Source organism: Astatotilapia calliptera, chromosome 12 (genome assembly GCF_900246225.1).
Source record: "Astatotilapia calliptera chromosome 12, fAstCal1.2, whole genome shotgun sequence".
Classification (NCBI taxonomy): Eukaryota; Metazoa; Chordata; class Actinopteri; order Cichliformes; family Cichlidae; genus Astatotilapia; species Astatotilapia calliptera.
In genome coordinates this window covers 25,560,962-25,577,616 of record NC_039313.1, presented here as the reverse complement: position 1 = coordinate 25,577,616, position 16,655 = coordinate 25,560,962, and the positions used below count along the sequence as shown (strand labels likewise).

The following is a 16,655-nucleotide window of genomic DNA, read 5'->3' as shown; positions in this document are numbered from 1 at the left end:
CATGCGCTTCAGGTGTATTCCCACAAAACCCAGCAATGCAGCACCTCCCTTCACAGTTGTGATTTAGAATGAAAAGTGCTGCGAAACAATCACGTTATCACAAATAACATTTCATTTCACAGCTATTTGAGTCACAGCTTCGTTCTTGTTAACACCGCTCCTTTTCATCTTTCACCTTTTTCAGCTCGCGTGAGCACCGCTCCTCCCTTTCGCTTTGTGGAGCCAGAGAGGAGGGGCCAAATATAAATGTTGTGTTCAGTTTATAGAAATCACATAACTGATGACTGCTGCATATTATACCTTTAACTCTTTCTTCTCAACAGAGCACAAGTGAACATTGTCAAAAACAGTATCTGGTATCAAAGGCGCACAAATGAATATCGAGCTCTGAAGCTTCCTTCAGAATGCAGGTAGTCTCCGTGAAATTCAACCTCAGCCATATTTCCCGACGCATGCCACTGAAACAGCTGGTTACCTTTAAACACGTTGGTCTTTAAGACATCCATGTCCCGGATCTGAATAACACAACAAGCATATTGCAGTAGTTATACTCGTGCGCTTTTTGTCCTTGTAAGATACAGCATATTGAACCAACACATGTTAGAGAGCTTGTTCGCACCATAATGTATGTAGACTGGGAGTTTGTGGTGTTGAATACTAATCCTATGTGTAGTGCTTGGATTCTGATCTTCACTGAGGGAGGGGCGTTGATGAGCACTCGACAGGTGTGGTTAGTGCTGGACGTTATTGGATTCTCAAACACACCGCTGGGGGAGAACAGCTGAATGTCACAATCTGAGGGGCAAATATGGATCGTTGGTTAACAAGTTATCATCACTATAGTCTGTGTGCAGTTTAGTGCAATTGCAATAAAATTTACAGTTGTCTACAAGGAATATTATAGCTGTGAATTGATTGTTCATAGCTAGAATATCACGTCCTTCCCACCTGCATGGTGGATGGAAAGGATATGAACAAAACAGCCCATATAGCTGGAAATCTTAAAACAGTCTCACTCTATCCGAGGCAAAAGCGTAAAAAACTTACAGTATTCTCATCTGACGTTATGTATTGCAGGGCTTTTGTTTATGATTGCGTTAGACTGTGGAAGTATTCTCACTGCGTCATACAGTACTGTGCAAAAGTCTTGAGCCAAACCTCCTTGATATTTTGTTAGGAAAAATGGGGAAATAGGTGTCAAAATTTACTGAAGATGTGCAAACATGCACGCGTGTAATATATACACTATATAAGGTATAAAACAGTGCTTGTACATTTCTAATTAGGTTTGGTATTATTACCTTTATTCTTCCACACAGCCTAAACCCTCTTAGGCAAGCTTTCTTTTAATTTAAAGTAGTCTTCAGGAATAGTTCTTCAGGCTTCTTGAAGGAAATTCAAAGCTTTTCTTTGGAAGTTTTGATCTGTTGTCTGCCAAAATAATTCCACACTGCTTCAATAATGTTGAGGTCCCAGCTCTGGGGAGGTGAATCCACGATTCACTGTTGCACCTCTCAGCTGACCTCTGACATGCTGACAATAAGTTGAACTAAATAGTTCTGGTTTAGATTCAGACCTGCTGCCACTGATCATCAGTCCATTTCTTGTTTAAGCTGGCATAGCTCAAAATTGTCTCCATCTTTCCCTTTCTTAAGAATGGCTTCTTGAAAGCCACTCTTCCACTGAGAGCATTTCTAATGAGGCTTCAGTGAACAGTAGATTCCACTTTCCTCCAGTTTATCCTCATGATGACTTTTGAAAATTACACATACATCCAACTCTTTGGAAGGAAAATAAGAGTGCCAACCTCAATCAGCTCACTCTCTGGGCAGTATTTTCTTTTAAGGAAATAGTAAATGAATTTTGTATGTATTAATTAGTTTTCTTTATTCTTTTTAAACATACTGCACTACAAATGTATTCAAGTAAAATCAAGTGCAAAGTGGCTTTTGTTATTTAAGAGTAGGTAATGGATAATAGGTATTGATTTGTTAATGACTGGACAGTTTGACCTCATTTGACCTTGAAGAAGAGGTCAGCGGTCCAAAGTAACATGATATTTAAAATTCCCACATATCTTTCCCTATTTACCCGTATGTTGTCAATGTAAACAAAGGCAGTTTTAAATCATTTTGACCTTCAAATCAATCTATCAAGCTTTAAGGAGAGGTCAGAGGTCAAATGTGACATTATATTTTAAATCTTAGTATGGTAGTTTCTATATGTCGACAATGCACACCACCAAAGACTCATACTTTCTAACTTGTATGGCTTTTGTCAATTTTCAATAAAATTATTAACTTTAACTTCAGTTGATGATCTTGGTGGATGTAACGTAAATTCTAATGGATTGCTAACATGACCCCGCTGTGCCCCCCTGTAGAAAGAGAGTGACACACATGCAAACGCTACCGAACAACAACCTTCTTTGCACAAGTAGTGAGGGGTGGCTTAAGACTTGTGTACAGGCTTGCAAATCTCTGTTAATTCAGTTTAAGTGAATAAGTTTCAATTCACTTGTTGCTGCATCCATTCAAACAACAAATGAAGGATGCTCTTTCATTAATCATAATCCTATCTTTCATGATATTTGACAATCCTTCTGCAAAAAGATTCCTTCTGCAAAAAATTCCTAGTTCTGTTCAAGCACCGTCTTACCTTGATGGTGGCTCCTCTTCTTATTTTTCTGTGAACTGTACGTAAACACAACCCCGCTCCCTGGCGTGAGCAGATTTTGACGCACCAGCAGGACATTTGTTCTGGTGGTCAGTTCAGTACCTCCCACATGCGCGCACTTCCTCATAAATGCCAGTCGGTCGAAAAATGCCACGTATTCCTCTGTAAAAACGCACGCAGAGTTGCATTTATTTTGCTGCTGCAGCCTTCGCACAGAAAGTAGCAGTATTAGTGTTATTAATAGAACCAACTTTTTCTGCAGTCCAGGGAGCTGGACACCACTTTAATGTGAATGACCTCATCCAAGGGTCGGCCTATGGATACCACACAGCGATCTGTCACATCAGTTAAATCCACTGTGCCTGATTCCTCCAGCAGTAGCTGTCCACATGCACCTAGACAGGAGCAGATGTTATAATATTAATAATAATGCTTTTCCTTCGGTTCTTCATGAGCTCTTAAAGTATTTATGTCTACTGACTTGATTTATGGGTTGGAGTGAGTGTTGTGGCAGCCACTGGGGTCACTGGGATGGTGAAGGCCTCTGTTGGACTAGGAGAAAGTTGGCGTATGCTTGGCTGTGATATGTTTTTAGGGCTTAGAGTGGAATGCAGAGGAGTGGGTTTATCTGATGTGGATGGCACATCTCTGCAGCTGCCCGTGTAGCAGCCCTGGATGGTGATTGGCTTGGGCATGTGCATGCAAATCAGGGGGCTGAGGGGCTCTGGCTTAGAGGGGCCCATGCAGGACACAGCTCTGGATTGGATACCGTAGCCACAGGATACTGAACACTTGAGAGAAACACAACACTTATGACAAGGAAATTTCACAATGTTAGCAATATCATGCTTAATGAGACATCAGTGTCCACTGCTTCGGTATTCAGCGAAGGAGTGGACGGGAGAAAAAAAACAGGTTCAAAAGAGATTATTTCATCCCATTTCTATCTAATAGCCATCCCCATCTTGTGACGTACCTGGCTCCACGGCTTCACCTCCCACCTAAAGGTGCAGACTTGCACCAAGCAGGGCACTGTGATGGCTGGTTTGACAGCTGCATGGCAGTTTTCCTCTGCCACCATGCTCTCCTTGCCGTGGATAAACTGGACACAAGACACAACCCTCTGAGCTACACCTAGGTCACAGGAGACTGAGCAGGGTAACGTCCTGAATACCTTCCACCTGGTCAAGTGACAGTGGTGGGGAGTTCATTATTTTTTTTGCTGTTGCAGAAATCGATTTCAGGTTTGCATTTTGTGTGATCTTCACCTTGCTGGGCAGCTGTGAGTGTTACATGATACCACTGCTGTGGGCTTGGGAAAGTTACTGCACTCCGAATCTTCCACAACCACCTCCTCCCCTTCTGCTTCCCGAGCACAGTACAGCACCCTGTTTGCTACCCCTCCTCCACACGTAACACTGCAGACTCCTTGCTTAGAGCGCCACCTGGTTGTTACAAGAAAAATATCCTGTAATTTTAAAACATTTATTTCAAATCTGCATCCTACTTTCTACACATCTCTATGGTTACTACAGTGTCTCACATAGGAGGGCAGGGTAAAGTGCTGCATATCTCAGACTTGGGATGAGGTTTAGTAGAGGCATCACAGTGGAAGTCAGGCACTCCCAGTGTGGTTTGATGGTCCACACAAGAAAACCACACCTGCAGAGTTCCTACAGCACATAATCAGTGGGCTTTGAGTTACTACATCTGAGTAGACAGCACTGTTTCTGACTAAGGGAGGACTTACCATTGCCGCAGGTCTTTGAACACGGGCTAATAACAGGGCTCCACACATACACACGAGGCTGACTAGAGCGTGGTAACAAATCTGACTTTAGACTGGGTTGTTCCTGGTCAAGAAAGACAACAATTGTAGAGATGTTTCACATTCTTAAAGAACACTGGAGTTCAAGTTATCGTTGATTTTACCTCTCGGTCTGATTCCCACCCAATGGGACACACGTCTACCACACAGGGCACAGAATCGGGGGGTTTAATCTGCTTTGAACAAAAACTTTGATCGACTTCAACATCCACGCCACCTTCAGGTCGGATGCATGATACAATCTGTTTTGCTTCTCCTGGCCCGCAGATTGCCGAACAATCCCCTGGCTCTGATGCGTGCCATCTATAAACGCACAGACCGAAGATTTACAATGTTAACTGTTCACACTCTGTGAATCTAATAATCAGCATTACATTGCAGATGTCATACCTGGCAGGACAGTGCTGCAGGTTACATTTTTCAATAGCGTGCGGAGCTGTATCAGGTGGACATTTGGAATCTGGAACCTTCACCACATCAGATCCATGTTTCTGAACACACCTTACAGGACGCACTCTTTCTCCCCCACCACAAGAGGCGCTACAAGGCCCAAACGTCCCTGCAGTCCATCTGTAAAATAGTACATTTTACATGTGCTAGTTTGTGCTGAGCACTGTATGTCAAAAGAAGCTGAGTATGAACCCAACCTGGGGGGACAGGGTGCAAGATTACAGGTTGTGTAGAGCAGTGTGGTTGGACGGGGTGTTGAACAGTCATGTTCCTCCAAAGGTTTGCTGGTCTCTTCATCTGCACAAATATAAACATGCCTCCGAACACCTGTTGAGGGGTGAAAGGTGGAAGACGCAAATGTTTACAAGACCTTGGATTTAACAGTTGTAGCCTCCTATAGTCTACATCAGGTATCAAACATAAGGGTGTAAATTATGGACTTCTAACTGTATTTTCATGAATTTTACAACTTTTCCTACTTATAAAGACCTCCCCCACAGCCTTCATGCTACACCAAAGTAGTGAAATAGCAGATAAACAATTAAATGACAGAAAAATTCACAGTAAAATAAACAAGTAGGACATTATCTGTAAATTAACAAGACAGTCTGGGCCTGTATTCTTTAATTTACTACAGCATAATCTCTTTATCATGTAGAAGAATTGGGATGTGCTGTTAACATTGCACCAGAGACTGGTACACTTTTTGTCACTCTTTAGCAACAAAATATGAACTTTAGTCAAGTAAAGATTGCTATGATAGTGTTAGCTTCCTTTTTATTTATGTTGCCAACTAAATGATTTTCATTCAACTTAGTTCCACTTCATTCTTTTCCCCAATAATCTAAGCTCTCAGTAGGCAGCGCACACCAGAGTTTGACAGCCACTGCTAAACACTATTATACAAATGCTTTCAATATGGCATTTTACTTGCAAAAGACATCTGTTTCCCAAACAAAAAAGCAAACACTACACGGTCTCTCAAGGTCTCAAATGATCCCCGTCATCAACAGTATTTTTTTTGTCACTTTCTTCGTTAAGTTACTTACCTGATCCACAAGATACAGAGCAGGGTGTTGGGAAAACAGACCATTTGCCTTTGGGTAACACATCCATTTGGCTGCTGTTTCTGGTAGGCACATAGAACTGGTAGCTAATGTTTGGATTTGTTTTTTCTCCATATTCTTTTCCATATTTGCGATAGATCTACAGTGAGAAAAAACAAAACAAAATCACTATAACTGTTGCACAAAGCCACGTGAACAGTTTAGTAAGATTTCCTCGCCTGACCTGTACTTTTATCTCCTTTTGCAGAGGCCCAGGCACGAGCAGCTCCTCCATCTCAGGCAAAAGGTCAGGTGTTAGATGGATTCGGTACTCCAGGCGGTTTTCATCCAGCGGGGAAGGGTGGGTCATATTCAGAGCCATGCTGCCCATTCCAGACACAATGTACGTCTCCCCAGTCTTTACAGCTGTGGATGCAAAGTTTTAATCCTGTTAAGGTTGTCTTATAGAAATGTAAATCTCCTGTCCAGTTATGCCACTCACCCATATGAGTGAAGAGAGGTGCCCTGTTGATAATATGAACCTGTGTGGCATTCACTGGCACCGAGACAAAGGTGATGTACTCTGAAACAAAAATAAATCACTGATTTATAACTGATGCACGATAATACAGCAGTTATTAATGCCATCAATTATTCTTTTCAAACTAGTAAAGAAAAAAAACCTTTCACACCCCAAAAGCATTAAATTTGCTTATGTACAACAGGGAAAAAAGCAGGAAAACATCATATTTGCTTTACAAATAACTTAAATTAATGGCACTCAGTTTGTTACCTCTGGCCTGACCACCACTGTAGGAGTCAGATATCAACCTGCAGGAAGACCCATTTCCACCACACACCCCACAGATATCCCGTACTTTTCCAGAGTGCAGGACACCATCACAGCCAAACAGCTGATCAGAGACAAAAGAAAGATCACAGAAAGAGGGATATGGCATTTGATCCCTGATATATTTAGCCTCATTAACCCATCCCTACCTGGCATCTGCCTCTTAGACAAGCTGCTGTAGCGCCGAATGGAGGAGGGCTGTCTGTCTCACAGCGAGTACCATCCACAAACTGAGAGCCACGGCTCACTATGAAGTTTTCTCCATCTGACTGGCACATATATCTGCACTGTTCATCCCCTGGTTAGGATAAGAATAAGAAATGTTAGGTGTACACATTTTTCACATTTTGCTCTAAAGAAAAAAAAATCAAGTTTGCTTAGACCTACCCTGTGTAAAGCCTAATGCAGGAATCCATGTGTAGAAGGAAGCACTGTTTGGTGGCAGGTAGAGGGGGTGGTTATCTGTTTGGGAGCACTGCTCTGCCATGAAATTAAGTTGAGTGCGCTCACAGGGCTGCAATAAGGTAGATGGTAAGAAAAGTGTTATTTTCTCCTAATAAGTCAAGTTTACACTGCCAAGCCCAAATTACAGTAAGGATACTCTGGCAGTAAACTGAATTTGAAGAATAGCTGATTTGTCCCATGCTCTTATTTTCACATGTGCATGACTTATTTTCTCGTAATTCTAAGACATTTAATCATTTCTGTTGAAATTATGGGCTGCAAACTACTAAGAAAAGCTCATTCAAAGCTGGGAATGATTTTGGGTCCAATGTTCCATTGATTAAACAATATTGACCTATTGTATGGAGGCCCAATGTAAACATAGCCGGTAAGTACTTACTTGCTGGTTACAAAGTTCAGCCTCGATATCTGGGCCTTCACAATCATTCCCTCCAAACGCAGGTCTGAAAATTAGAGGTGACACACCAAAATCCCACATGTTCTTAAGAAGAAGTTCAGCAACATGTTTTTACTGACGCATCCATTTGTTAACCTTGGGTTGTTACATTGCCGCGTACGAAGTGCGACACCGCCACCACACGTCCTCGAGCAGGAAGAAAACTCAGACCAGCCAGACCAGGAGCCGTGAACCACATCAGGGGAGCTGAGATCATCTGGAGACACACAGCGCCCCTTTAGACACCACTAGAAGAGAGGATTGCATCCCGTGAAAAACACACTACTGTTTGATGACTCTCTGGTGCCTGCAGAGCTGTACCTGATTAGGACCACACTCTGTCCCATCCAGAAGCGGCACTAGGAGGCGTTTGCAGGAGCTATTGTCGTCTAGATTGACGTGGCAAGACAGAAAACGACAAGCTGGCTGATGGAAAGGAGAAAAAGGTTGTTAACAAACTGAAAATGTGGTAATGTCAATTTCCCATCCTGTGCCATGAAGACTGTGACATACCAGGTCATTATTGGTGAAAGAGCAGGCTTTCGCAGTGCTACCAAAAGCTATACGACACTGGTCATCCACGCCATAGTAGAGCCCTGGCTTCCAGTCTTGCAGGGATCCTTCCATTGCAGGGAGATCTTTTACACATTCCGCCTTCCCTTCACTGAGAATACCAACAGATGAGAAAACCCAAAGCGCTGACATTATATTGCGCTGAAAGACTGAAGACTTAATATAAATTACGTTTTAAGGATCAACCTCTGTGGCAGATATGAAGACACGACTTAAGAGTAAATACCATATTCAGTAGTGCCAGATGTGCATGATAAATGAATGGCATTTCTTGCACAGCTGCTGTGAACAGGTTGGCCCACCTGAAGAAAGTAAGAAGCTGCTGTCTGCTGCAGGGAGACCAGGTCAAATCCACACTGTTGTAGCCTCCGTCAGAGGCCATCATGAACCCACTCCTGCTGCAGGTGTTTCCTACTCCGTCATGGTTGATTCCAAAGCTGGGTGAAATACAATCAAGCATAAAAGATGTTAAAGTAACCATAGTGTAGGATGCTGTGAGCATGCGGTTGTTAAAAGATGACATTCCCTGGCTGGTGACATTTAAAGGTATTTTAAATTGCCAAGAATACCAGAGCAAACAATTACGGTAAAACAGTCTTGAAGCATGTAAAGCACCATTTAAACTGTCAATCACGGTCCAGTATGGTGACTATAGTGAGTGTTATGAGCTGAATTAAACTGCACAGTACAATTAAAGCTTTTTTTTATGGGTCTGTGATTTGTGAAGAATTTCTTGGAAACATTGAAAACATTTCCTGTATAGACAAAAATTTATCTCTGACTGAAAATAGAAAGAAAAACTCACTTAAGGGGGGAAAAAAAAGCAATTAAACTGAATTATACTGTTTGATCATTTCAAAATGACAGAAATAATAAGGAATGCCCCAAATTAGACACAGCTGTAAACTAAAGTATACATTTTAGGTCCCGTGGATTATCCCTTTTACCTGTGGCCAATTTCATGAGCGATGGTGATTCCCAGGTCAAAGCCAGTGTCCTCTGTAATCACACAGCTCCAGTCACTGGAGCAAGCCCCACCGAGCTGTGTTACTCCCCTGACCTGCTTGTTTCCATCAGGTAACACCAGGTCATACCTGATTGTGATGGTAAAGCAAAAAAAAAAATCATTTTGCTCATCTGCAAGATAATAAAACATCCTCTTATAACCAGATACAGACAGTTAACATACCTTGTAATGTACAGTAGAAGATCTGCATGTAGCGGGTCCGTGTCATTTGAAGGGTTAATCCTTCTGCCCCAGTCACACACACTTCTGAGAGAAGAAGTGATGTTGGTAGACAGCTGGATCTCTGGCTAAAACATGGTCAAATGTAACAAGAGAATTAAAGTACTTTGCACTGAAACTTTTAATCATGTTGCTCACATTCAGAGTCACTATGGATAGCAGCAGCTTAATAAGCTATAGATGTGACAATAGCTTACACAAGCACTGTAGGACTTCAGATTATTGTGCTAAAAAGCTATATCTAATATTTGGTCATTTGTGACTTAACTATAATGAGCTGGAGTCATAACAGAAAGCCACTTACCTCTGGCTCTGACAGGATGATCATGCGGACCAGGTGCACCCTCATGTTGGCACCCAGGGTAATGTCTCTCAACAGCTCTGAGGCCTGGGTGGAAATTGAAATATAAGTCCAATTACTATATTTCATCACTTTCAGTGTATTGGGACTATAGAATTGCGGAGCACTTACACCAGGCCAGACTATGGAAAGAATTCAGCAGACACGGTACAACTTCAGAACACATTACTGTCTCTGACTTATTGCTTTTAACACCTCTTTCATTATCTGCTGATTCCTCCCTATATCATCCTCACAGCTCCATTTACGGATTGTTCCAGTAAACATTCCCATCCACTAGTTCTAACTTCTTTTGCATGTGTGCGATCAGGCTTACAATGTTGAGGTTGGTGAGGATGTATCTTTCTGTGTCCTGCCTGTGGACCTGCTGGACATCAGGCCCCACCACTACCAGTAGCTCCAGATGGGTGATATCAGGCATCACAGCTGACCGACGCAGTCGCTCACTTACTGCGACCAAGAAGAAAACAGTGCAGACACAGAATGATAACCTGTCTGTGTGCCAGTGGTTGTGTATATACTTTTTTTCTCATTTTGTTGTATTTTCAAGCTTCCATTGACACACATACCTGTGGAATGAGAAGAACCTGGATAGGAAAGTACTCTTGGACTGGTCGAGTGATGAAAAGGCTTTTGAAAGGAACAAAACTTTGTTTACATCTAGTAGTGAAATTAATGCTATGTAACTAGATTTAGACATGTGAGTCAAACACCAAAAAAAAAACATGAAAATACTGCTAATTGCTTGTTAGCAGTATGCATGTAAATCCAATAACCAAAGTTAGGACTCTCTGTAACTTGTGGGTTTTTCGCAGGATGATAAACAGCTTAAAGTTGAAGAGTTCAATGTACTTTGCAGAAGTTCCGAGCAGTGGAATGACTAACCGCAGTGCTCCTGTTCACCCGCAGCTTTCCACCTACCTTTTCCAATGGAGAAATCATTAGTGCGCTTAAGCCAGGCCGCAGCAGCAGCAGACAGAACAGAGTCATAAAAACCATGTTTCTCCTTCTTCCTGTGTGTGTACCTGCTCCGCTTTAACACCAGGACAATATGTGATCCTCCTACTCAGGCAGGACAGAGCCAAGAGTCTGTGAGTATGCGTTTATGTAAACAGTAGGGACAAAGTTGATGAGCGTCACGCGTCATTTGCTGTTTTTTTGGGGGGTTGGAGACCAAGAGGACAGCTCTTATTGGTTGGCTCTCTCAGCGTGTGCTATGACTAATATGTGTCATTTCTTGCCTTTTGTCACTGAGTGATAAAAGCTATGACGACCCACCGAGAGTTTTTGTATTTGCAGTGATGGCAGCTTCCTTGCTTTATTTAGAAACCAAAAGTCCAACTTTAGACACCCCACCATATTTATAGGCCTTTCCCAGACAACAAATGAATTGTGCTGAATTTGTTACAAGTGATTGTGAAGTTTGTTACCCGTTGTAGCCATTAGAGGGCACACATGATCCTGTGGATGAAATGAAAGTAACGGGGGGAGAGAGCAGGAGCTACTCCACAAGAGTGTAACAAACTAACATCCCTCATGTTCACGACAGAGATGAAACCAGCGTTAAGCTGCTTATTTGTAAGGGCCGAAGATTCAGAGTGTAAGCAATAAAACAGCTCAATTTAAGCAACATTAGACGATCTAATAACTTTGGTCTGTGGCTATAATTAATTTCCTTTACAGTTTAAATTAGGTCAGAAGAAAGACTTTCTTCTCTCCAACTATTTTTAGTGCTTTTTTTTAAACACTTGGTGGAGGAAAGCCATTTTAAATATAACTTTATGCTTTGATATTCCTTTGATGACATGAATACAGTAGCAATGAACTTATCAGATTCCATCTGACTTTTAACACAACGCTGGTTTCTCATCCTGCTATGAAAAAGATTCAAGTATAACCAGAATGTATTCCACGCCTTACATAAACTCCGAAATGTTGTGGAAATAGCATTTGACCCTCTTCCTCTCTCACTCGCTCTCTCTGTTCCTCTCCATCCCCTTCCTTCCTCTGGGGGTATAGTTTATCTCTGCAAAGCTAGGATTCAAGCCCCATCTGCCATTAGTCGGCCAGATATCTGCCTGTTGTCAGTCTGAATTAACAGCTGGGTGTCACAAGCATTACACCAGCATTGCTGCGCCACTAAAACCTCAATGCCATGCTAGATTTGCCGAGCACAACAGACTGTGATGAGCGTCGTCGGAGTCTCATGCCTGCTCACTCTGAGGAGGGCATGAATTGTATATTCATGATGTCCTAAATTATATATATCTAGCCATATGGGATACACAAGTGGGCACAGCAGATGAAGCCTCAGGAAAATTTTGTTTGGTTGTAATTACTGAGGAAGGAGGAAGCTGTTTATGGCTTGAAAAATATTCATAGAAAGTAATCTCTGTTAGATCACTTTGTGCCCCATTTGTAGTTATCTTATTGCTAGAAACTATATTAAAGTCATGTAAAACTGCATGTCACGCATTACGACATTTTGGAAAGACATTTGGTAAACTGGGTTTTTTTCACTGTGAAGTCCAGCCTCGCAGTGTTTAATTTTGAGATGCATTTAAGTAGAGTGGCTCTGGCTTGTACATAAAAGGATTGTCGCTCATCTGCTGCTCTTTGTCATTCCATCCATCTGTCACAGAGTCGCAAAGATTTGTGTGTGTGCAACAACAACAAAAACAACAGAAATGTTCACCTGCCTCTTTATGACAGTCCATCACCAAAACTTTATGTTGGGGAAAAGCACTGATGGCAGATCAAGTATGTTAGTTTTAGTGGATGATTGAACAGAATCTTCTGACCTGACTTTTTTCTGCAAGTTATCAGCTGTAACTATAAGCAGAAGTCCTCGCATAAATATAGCACACCTTTCATGTCTCAGTAAAGCTGCATTTCTGTTCAGACTTAAGTACTGGACTATTTATAAAATTGTCACAGTGATGTATCAGATGCTGAATCAAAGTTACCTTCATGCATAAAAGTACCAGCAGAATGGCCCTGTAACATCTGTTTTTCAAACATACTGACGTTCCTCTGAACATTTATTTCCTCAATTTATGCATGGGTGTCTCTCTCTCTCTGGAAAATCTGTAAACCTAAGAATATTTCCTCCTGCTGGTGGAGTTTCTCCTCCCTTTCAGTGTTCCATCTGCTAATTAAGACAAATATTGTGTTGATGCTATACTGTCAGCCCTGATATGATAGCTTTCCAGTGTTTTCAAGGCAATACGGAGGGTGCTGAAACTTGAAATGTGCAGTCATTTTCCTGGCCGTGGCATTTCTTCCAGGAGCCCCCCAGCTGTTTTAGCATATGTCAGCATATCGCAGGGATGCCGACGTTGCGCCTGCATTTAATGATGCCACTGTGCTGCTGATGGTGATGCCTTAATGATCGTGGTGTGTGGTTTCTGATAAACAGCTATAATCTGCAAGTGATTATGAACAATCATTTTCAGGGGAGGCGCTTTTGTAATATGTGTTTCAATAATGGTGTGATGTGAGGTAAAGCGGTGTTTGATCAATGCATTATTCTGTAATGTTGTCCTGTTTGGAAGTTAAATGACTATAGGAGCAGAATTTTCATGTCTCGCTCTGGAAGTCGAGTTTTCTACACCGAGACTGTTTTATGAGCTAAAATGTGTGGCATCACAGATATGCACAAAAAAAGAATTATCACACAAGGCCGACAGCAGCAGCAAAACACTAGTTTAAAAGTCTGTGATATCACAAAGCAGATACTGTATGTATAAGCATACAGTTGGGTGGTGCAATGGTAATGCAATTGCCTTTCAAACAGATCCAGACAATGCAAACCTTACCTGCTGCAATACCTACTGAAGTTAACTTCAACATAGTGATCTAAAATTAGACAAACATAAGACAGCATTTAGACTGAACTTGATACAAGATGCAGACTTTAGTTTAGTAAACTCAACAAGGCTTCTAAAGTTCTAAACGATCCAGAAAGATAAAAAAAAATCTTAGAGCAATTTGCCCCATTTTTGCCATGGCCTCTTTCTCTATTTCTCAGCCTTGTTCTCTCTATTCCTACGGGGCTACTGTAACTGCAGTTGACTGCAATAAGGGACTGCAGGGAAGGATACTGAATACTAAGCTGGCCAAGTCAGACAGCCTACATTTTGATCCAATCCTCCCATGAATTAACAGAAAGCTCCTATCGGGCTATAGGATGATGGCGTGGCAGTTGTTAATGAACAAATCCAATAGCTGAACATCTGTTTACATGATGCTCGGGGGAGTTGAATTTTAATAAGCTACGCATGGAGATGTCTGACTGCAAAGTTTGGACTCGAGCATGAGTAAGAGGAATCGAGAGCAAAAATACAAATGAGCCTTCTGGTTACATGACTCGTCCTCACGTCCTTCAGTATAAAAATCAATACACGAAACTGCAGCGCATTAATCTTTTTCTTCAGACCAATTAAAATTCCTTTCCCCATCTTTTAGCAAGTATGTATCTGAAATCATTTTCCCTTATTCCCATCTTGTGCTCTTTCCCAGCAGGACCCTGCAATCTCCAGATCAGTAATTATAGTAGCCTATGTTTGGATACACCTTACCTGAAATTTGCTGGTATGGTGTCTCAATTTACAATCCCACTCTCAAGCTTTCAGTTTTATTTACTTCTGCCACAGCCCTTCGATTGTGGATTCTTTGTCTTTTGGTCAGACGCATGGAATTTAACAGAAGAGAGTTTCATGAATTTTGGGAAAAGAAGGAACAATCTTTAAAAAAATGGGGTGGATTGTGCAGTTTGTTTTAATAACATAAATGAGTTGCACACACAGACTGTACATAAGAGATGTATGCAACCACTGAGAAAATCCCCCATTGGTTAGTAACGTTTCATCCCAAAGGCTGAGGTGATAGTTGCATCTTAGCATTTTGAAACCAGCCGTAGTTGGGTGTGGCCACAAACAGGCCCCCTCGTAGGGTAAGAAATTACCAATCATAAGGTAGGCCTGCCCCAAGGCAAATGCTGCTTTATTGCTGTGTTTTAACAGAGAGCATCATTTCTAGAATGAACATCATGCTGTGTTTAACAAACTAGCCACTGAGACCATAAAACTCATTAGGAAAGTATTTGCTGGGCTCATAGATCAAGCTACTGAAGGTTTGTATTTCCCACAGAGATTACTGAAATCTTTCTTGTTTTGGTAACAAAACGACCCCCAACCCCCTTTCACTTTTTACGTATCATTTTTCAGACCCGGAAACCAAGCCCACTTTTTAAATACAGTCAATAGCGTGGTTGCCAAGAAGGGATGGGCATTCTTCCAAAATCATCCATCATATTATAACCACAAAAAAAAAAGATAACCTTTTCTTTTTTTTTTGTAGCTCAGTGACTAATATTAGAAAATCATGCACATCCAAGGCTAACAAACTTTACTCCCTAAATATTTGATGAATAATGAGGCTTTTACCTTTATTTGGAAACCTGTACACAGATGTCTCCCAATCTCTCTCTAGTCAAATTTGTGAATTTAATTTTTGTGAACGTGTACAAGACCTGCAAATCTATCATTAGAGTCATATATGAAGATGTGCAATAAAAACATCCCAGTCTGTATTCAGTTTCAAAACTGTGCTGCTGAGAAAAGCAGACAAGTCGGGCAAGTCTGCAGACACGTTGTCCTTTTGCCCGGAAATTTGTATTTTTAGCAAACTTTATTAAGCATAATTCACTGGATTTTGAACCCAGGCTTTCTCTGTGAAGGTCAAAAACTTGACCCTACCTTACAAAGTTAATATAGTACCTTACGAAGCCTATTTTCAGTAGTAACAGTATTTTTCTTTGACCACAACATTTTGTTTACTATGGTTGAATCAGAGTGTCAGCATTTTATGTTACTAAAAATAACTCACTCATAAGTGATATACATGTATTCAGCTATGTATAAGCTTTGATAAACTTCTGATACCTGAGCCCTCCACACTAGTAGTGTTTTTGGGGAGGACACTGAACTAACTTGCTCCTGATGCCAGACAAGCTCCTTGCATTCCAGCTCCACGGTCGAGTGTGTGTATGTGTGTGTCTGCTTATGTGAAACTCATTATAAAGTCCTTATAGAACCTGGCAAAGGTTGAATAATATTCCGTAAGTGGCCCTTAACACATTTCACAGTTAAGATATGAAAGGAATAAATAACAATACCAGTCTGCATCAGTACAGGGTGTACTCCACTTCTCACTGGGAAAGGCTCCACTGCGACCTTGAATTGGGTAAGCGAGAGAAGATGCATGGATGGATAAATATAAGAGTACTTGGATTCACTGAACAGTTATTGGATAGTCTGGGTCCTGACGAGAAAGCAAGTGAAAAGCAGTGAGTACACACATTTTTCTTCTCAAGAACATAACATAAAACCATATATGTAATAGCATGTACGGTGTTATGTTTAGAGGATGTGTGCACTTACATACCTATCAAGCAGCAGACTATGGCATCAGCAGCCGATTCACCAACAGGGGGACCTCAGAAATTCCCTCTCATGTTTCCATGGTGGTCACGCTTTAACTCGTGTTCTCATTATGCCTGAAGCCCTCTGGTGAAGTTATTTTAATTTTGACCAAAGGCCTGTGAGTGTTAAAGTTCATACTCAGCAGTGATTCAGCAGCCTTTTGCTGAAAATGTAACGACCCACTTACACACATCATTTATTCACACCCCATTGTTTGAACGGCTTGCTGCCCTAGGGAG

At 41.5% G+C, this 16,655-nt stretch overlaps 1 protein-coding gene across 4 annotated transcripts; it reads right to left on the bottom strand.

Moving 5' to 3' along the window:
• Positions 1-281: 281 nt before the first annotated feature.
• On the bottom strand, positions 282-16,472 carry adamts13 (ADAM metallopeptidase with thrombospondin type 1 motif, 13). Of its 4 annotated transcripts, XM_026186240.1 has the most exons (30): positions 16,379-16,472; positions 16,110-16,167; positions 10,501-10,561; positions 10,248-10,381; positions 9,875-9,958; positions 9,514-9,638; positions 9,272-9,418; positions 8,627-8,761; positions 8,265-8,415; positions 8,073-8,177; positions 7,848-7,999; positions 7,695-7,758; positions 7,238-7,364; positions 7,000-7,148; positions 6,794-6,914; positions 6,503-6,583; positions 6,245-6,426; positions 6,004-6,160; positions 5,152-5,281; positions 4,895-5,074; positions 4,609-4,807; positions 4,427-4,529; positions 4,220-4,349; positions 3,945-4,121; positions 3,653-3,857; positions 3,158-3,485; positions 2,928-3,071; positions 2,659-2,838; positions 620-795; positions 282-515 (listed from the first exon to the last, which is right to left on the bottom strand). In XM_026186240.1, the coding sequence occupies exons 4-30, from the start codon at positions 10,350-10,352 to the stop codon at positions 360-362; spliced, it is 3,993 nt and encodes a 1,330-aa protein (XP_026042025.1). In that variant the 5' UTR covers positions 10,353-10,381; positions 10,501-10,561; positions 16,110-16,167; positions 16,379-16,472; the 3' UTR covers positions 282-359. The 4 variants fall into 4 exon arrangements, with proteins under 4 accessions (XP_026042025.1, XP_026042027.1, XP_026042023.1 ...); XM_026186242.1 differs by lacking the exon at positions 16,379-16,472 and having other exon boundaries at positions 16,110-16,261; XM_026186238.1 differs by lacking the exons at positions 16,110-16,167; positions 16,379-16,472 and adding an exon at positions 10,853-11,091.
• Positions 16,473-16,655: the final 183 nt, after the last annotated feature.

Bases quoted from the DNA above. Each gene is read 5' to 3' on its own strand.
- adamts13 (XM_026186238.1), bottom strand. From the start codon at position 10,930: ATGGTTTTTATGACTCTGTTCTGTCTGCTGCTGCTGCGGCCTGGCTTA. The intron at 10,382-10,500 runs GTATGTGTGTCA...TCTTGGTCGCAG, and splicing joins AGGTTCTTCTCATTCCACAG to TAAGTGAGCGACTGCGTCGG. The intron at 7,759-7,847 runs GTTAACAAATGG...TCTAATTTTCAG, and splicing joins CGGCAATGTAACAACCCAAG to ACCTGCGTTTGGAGGGAATG.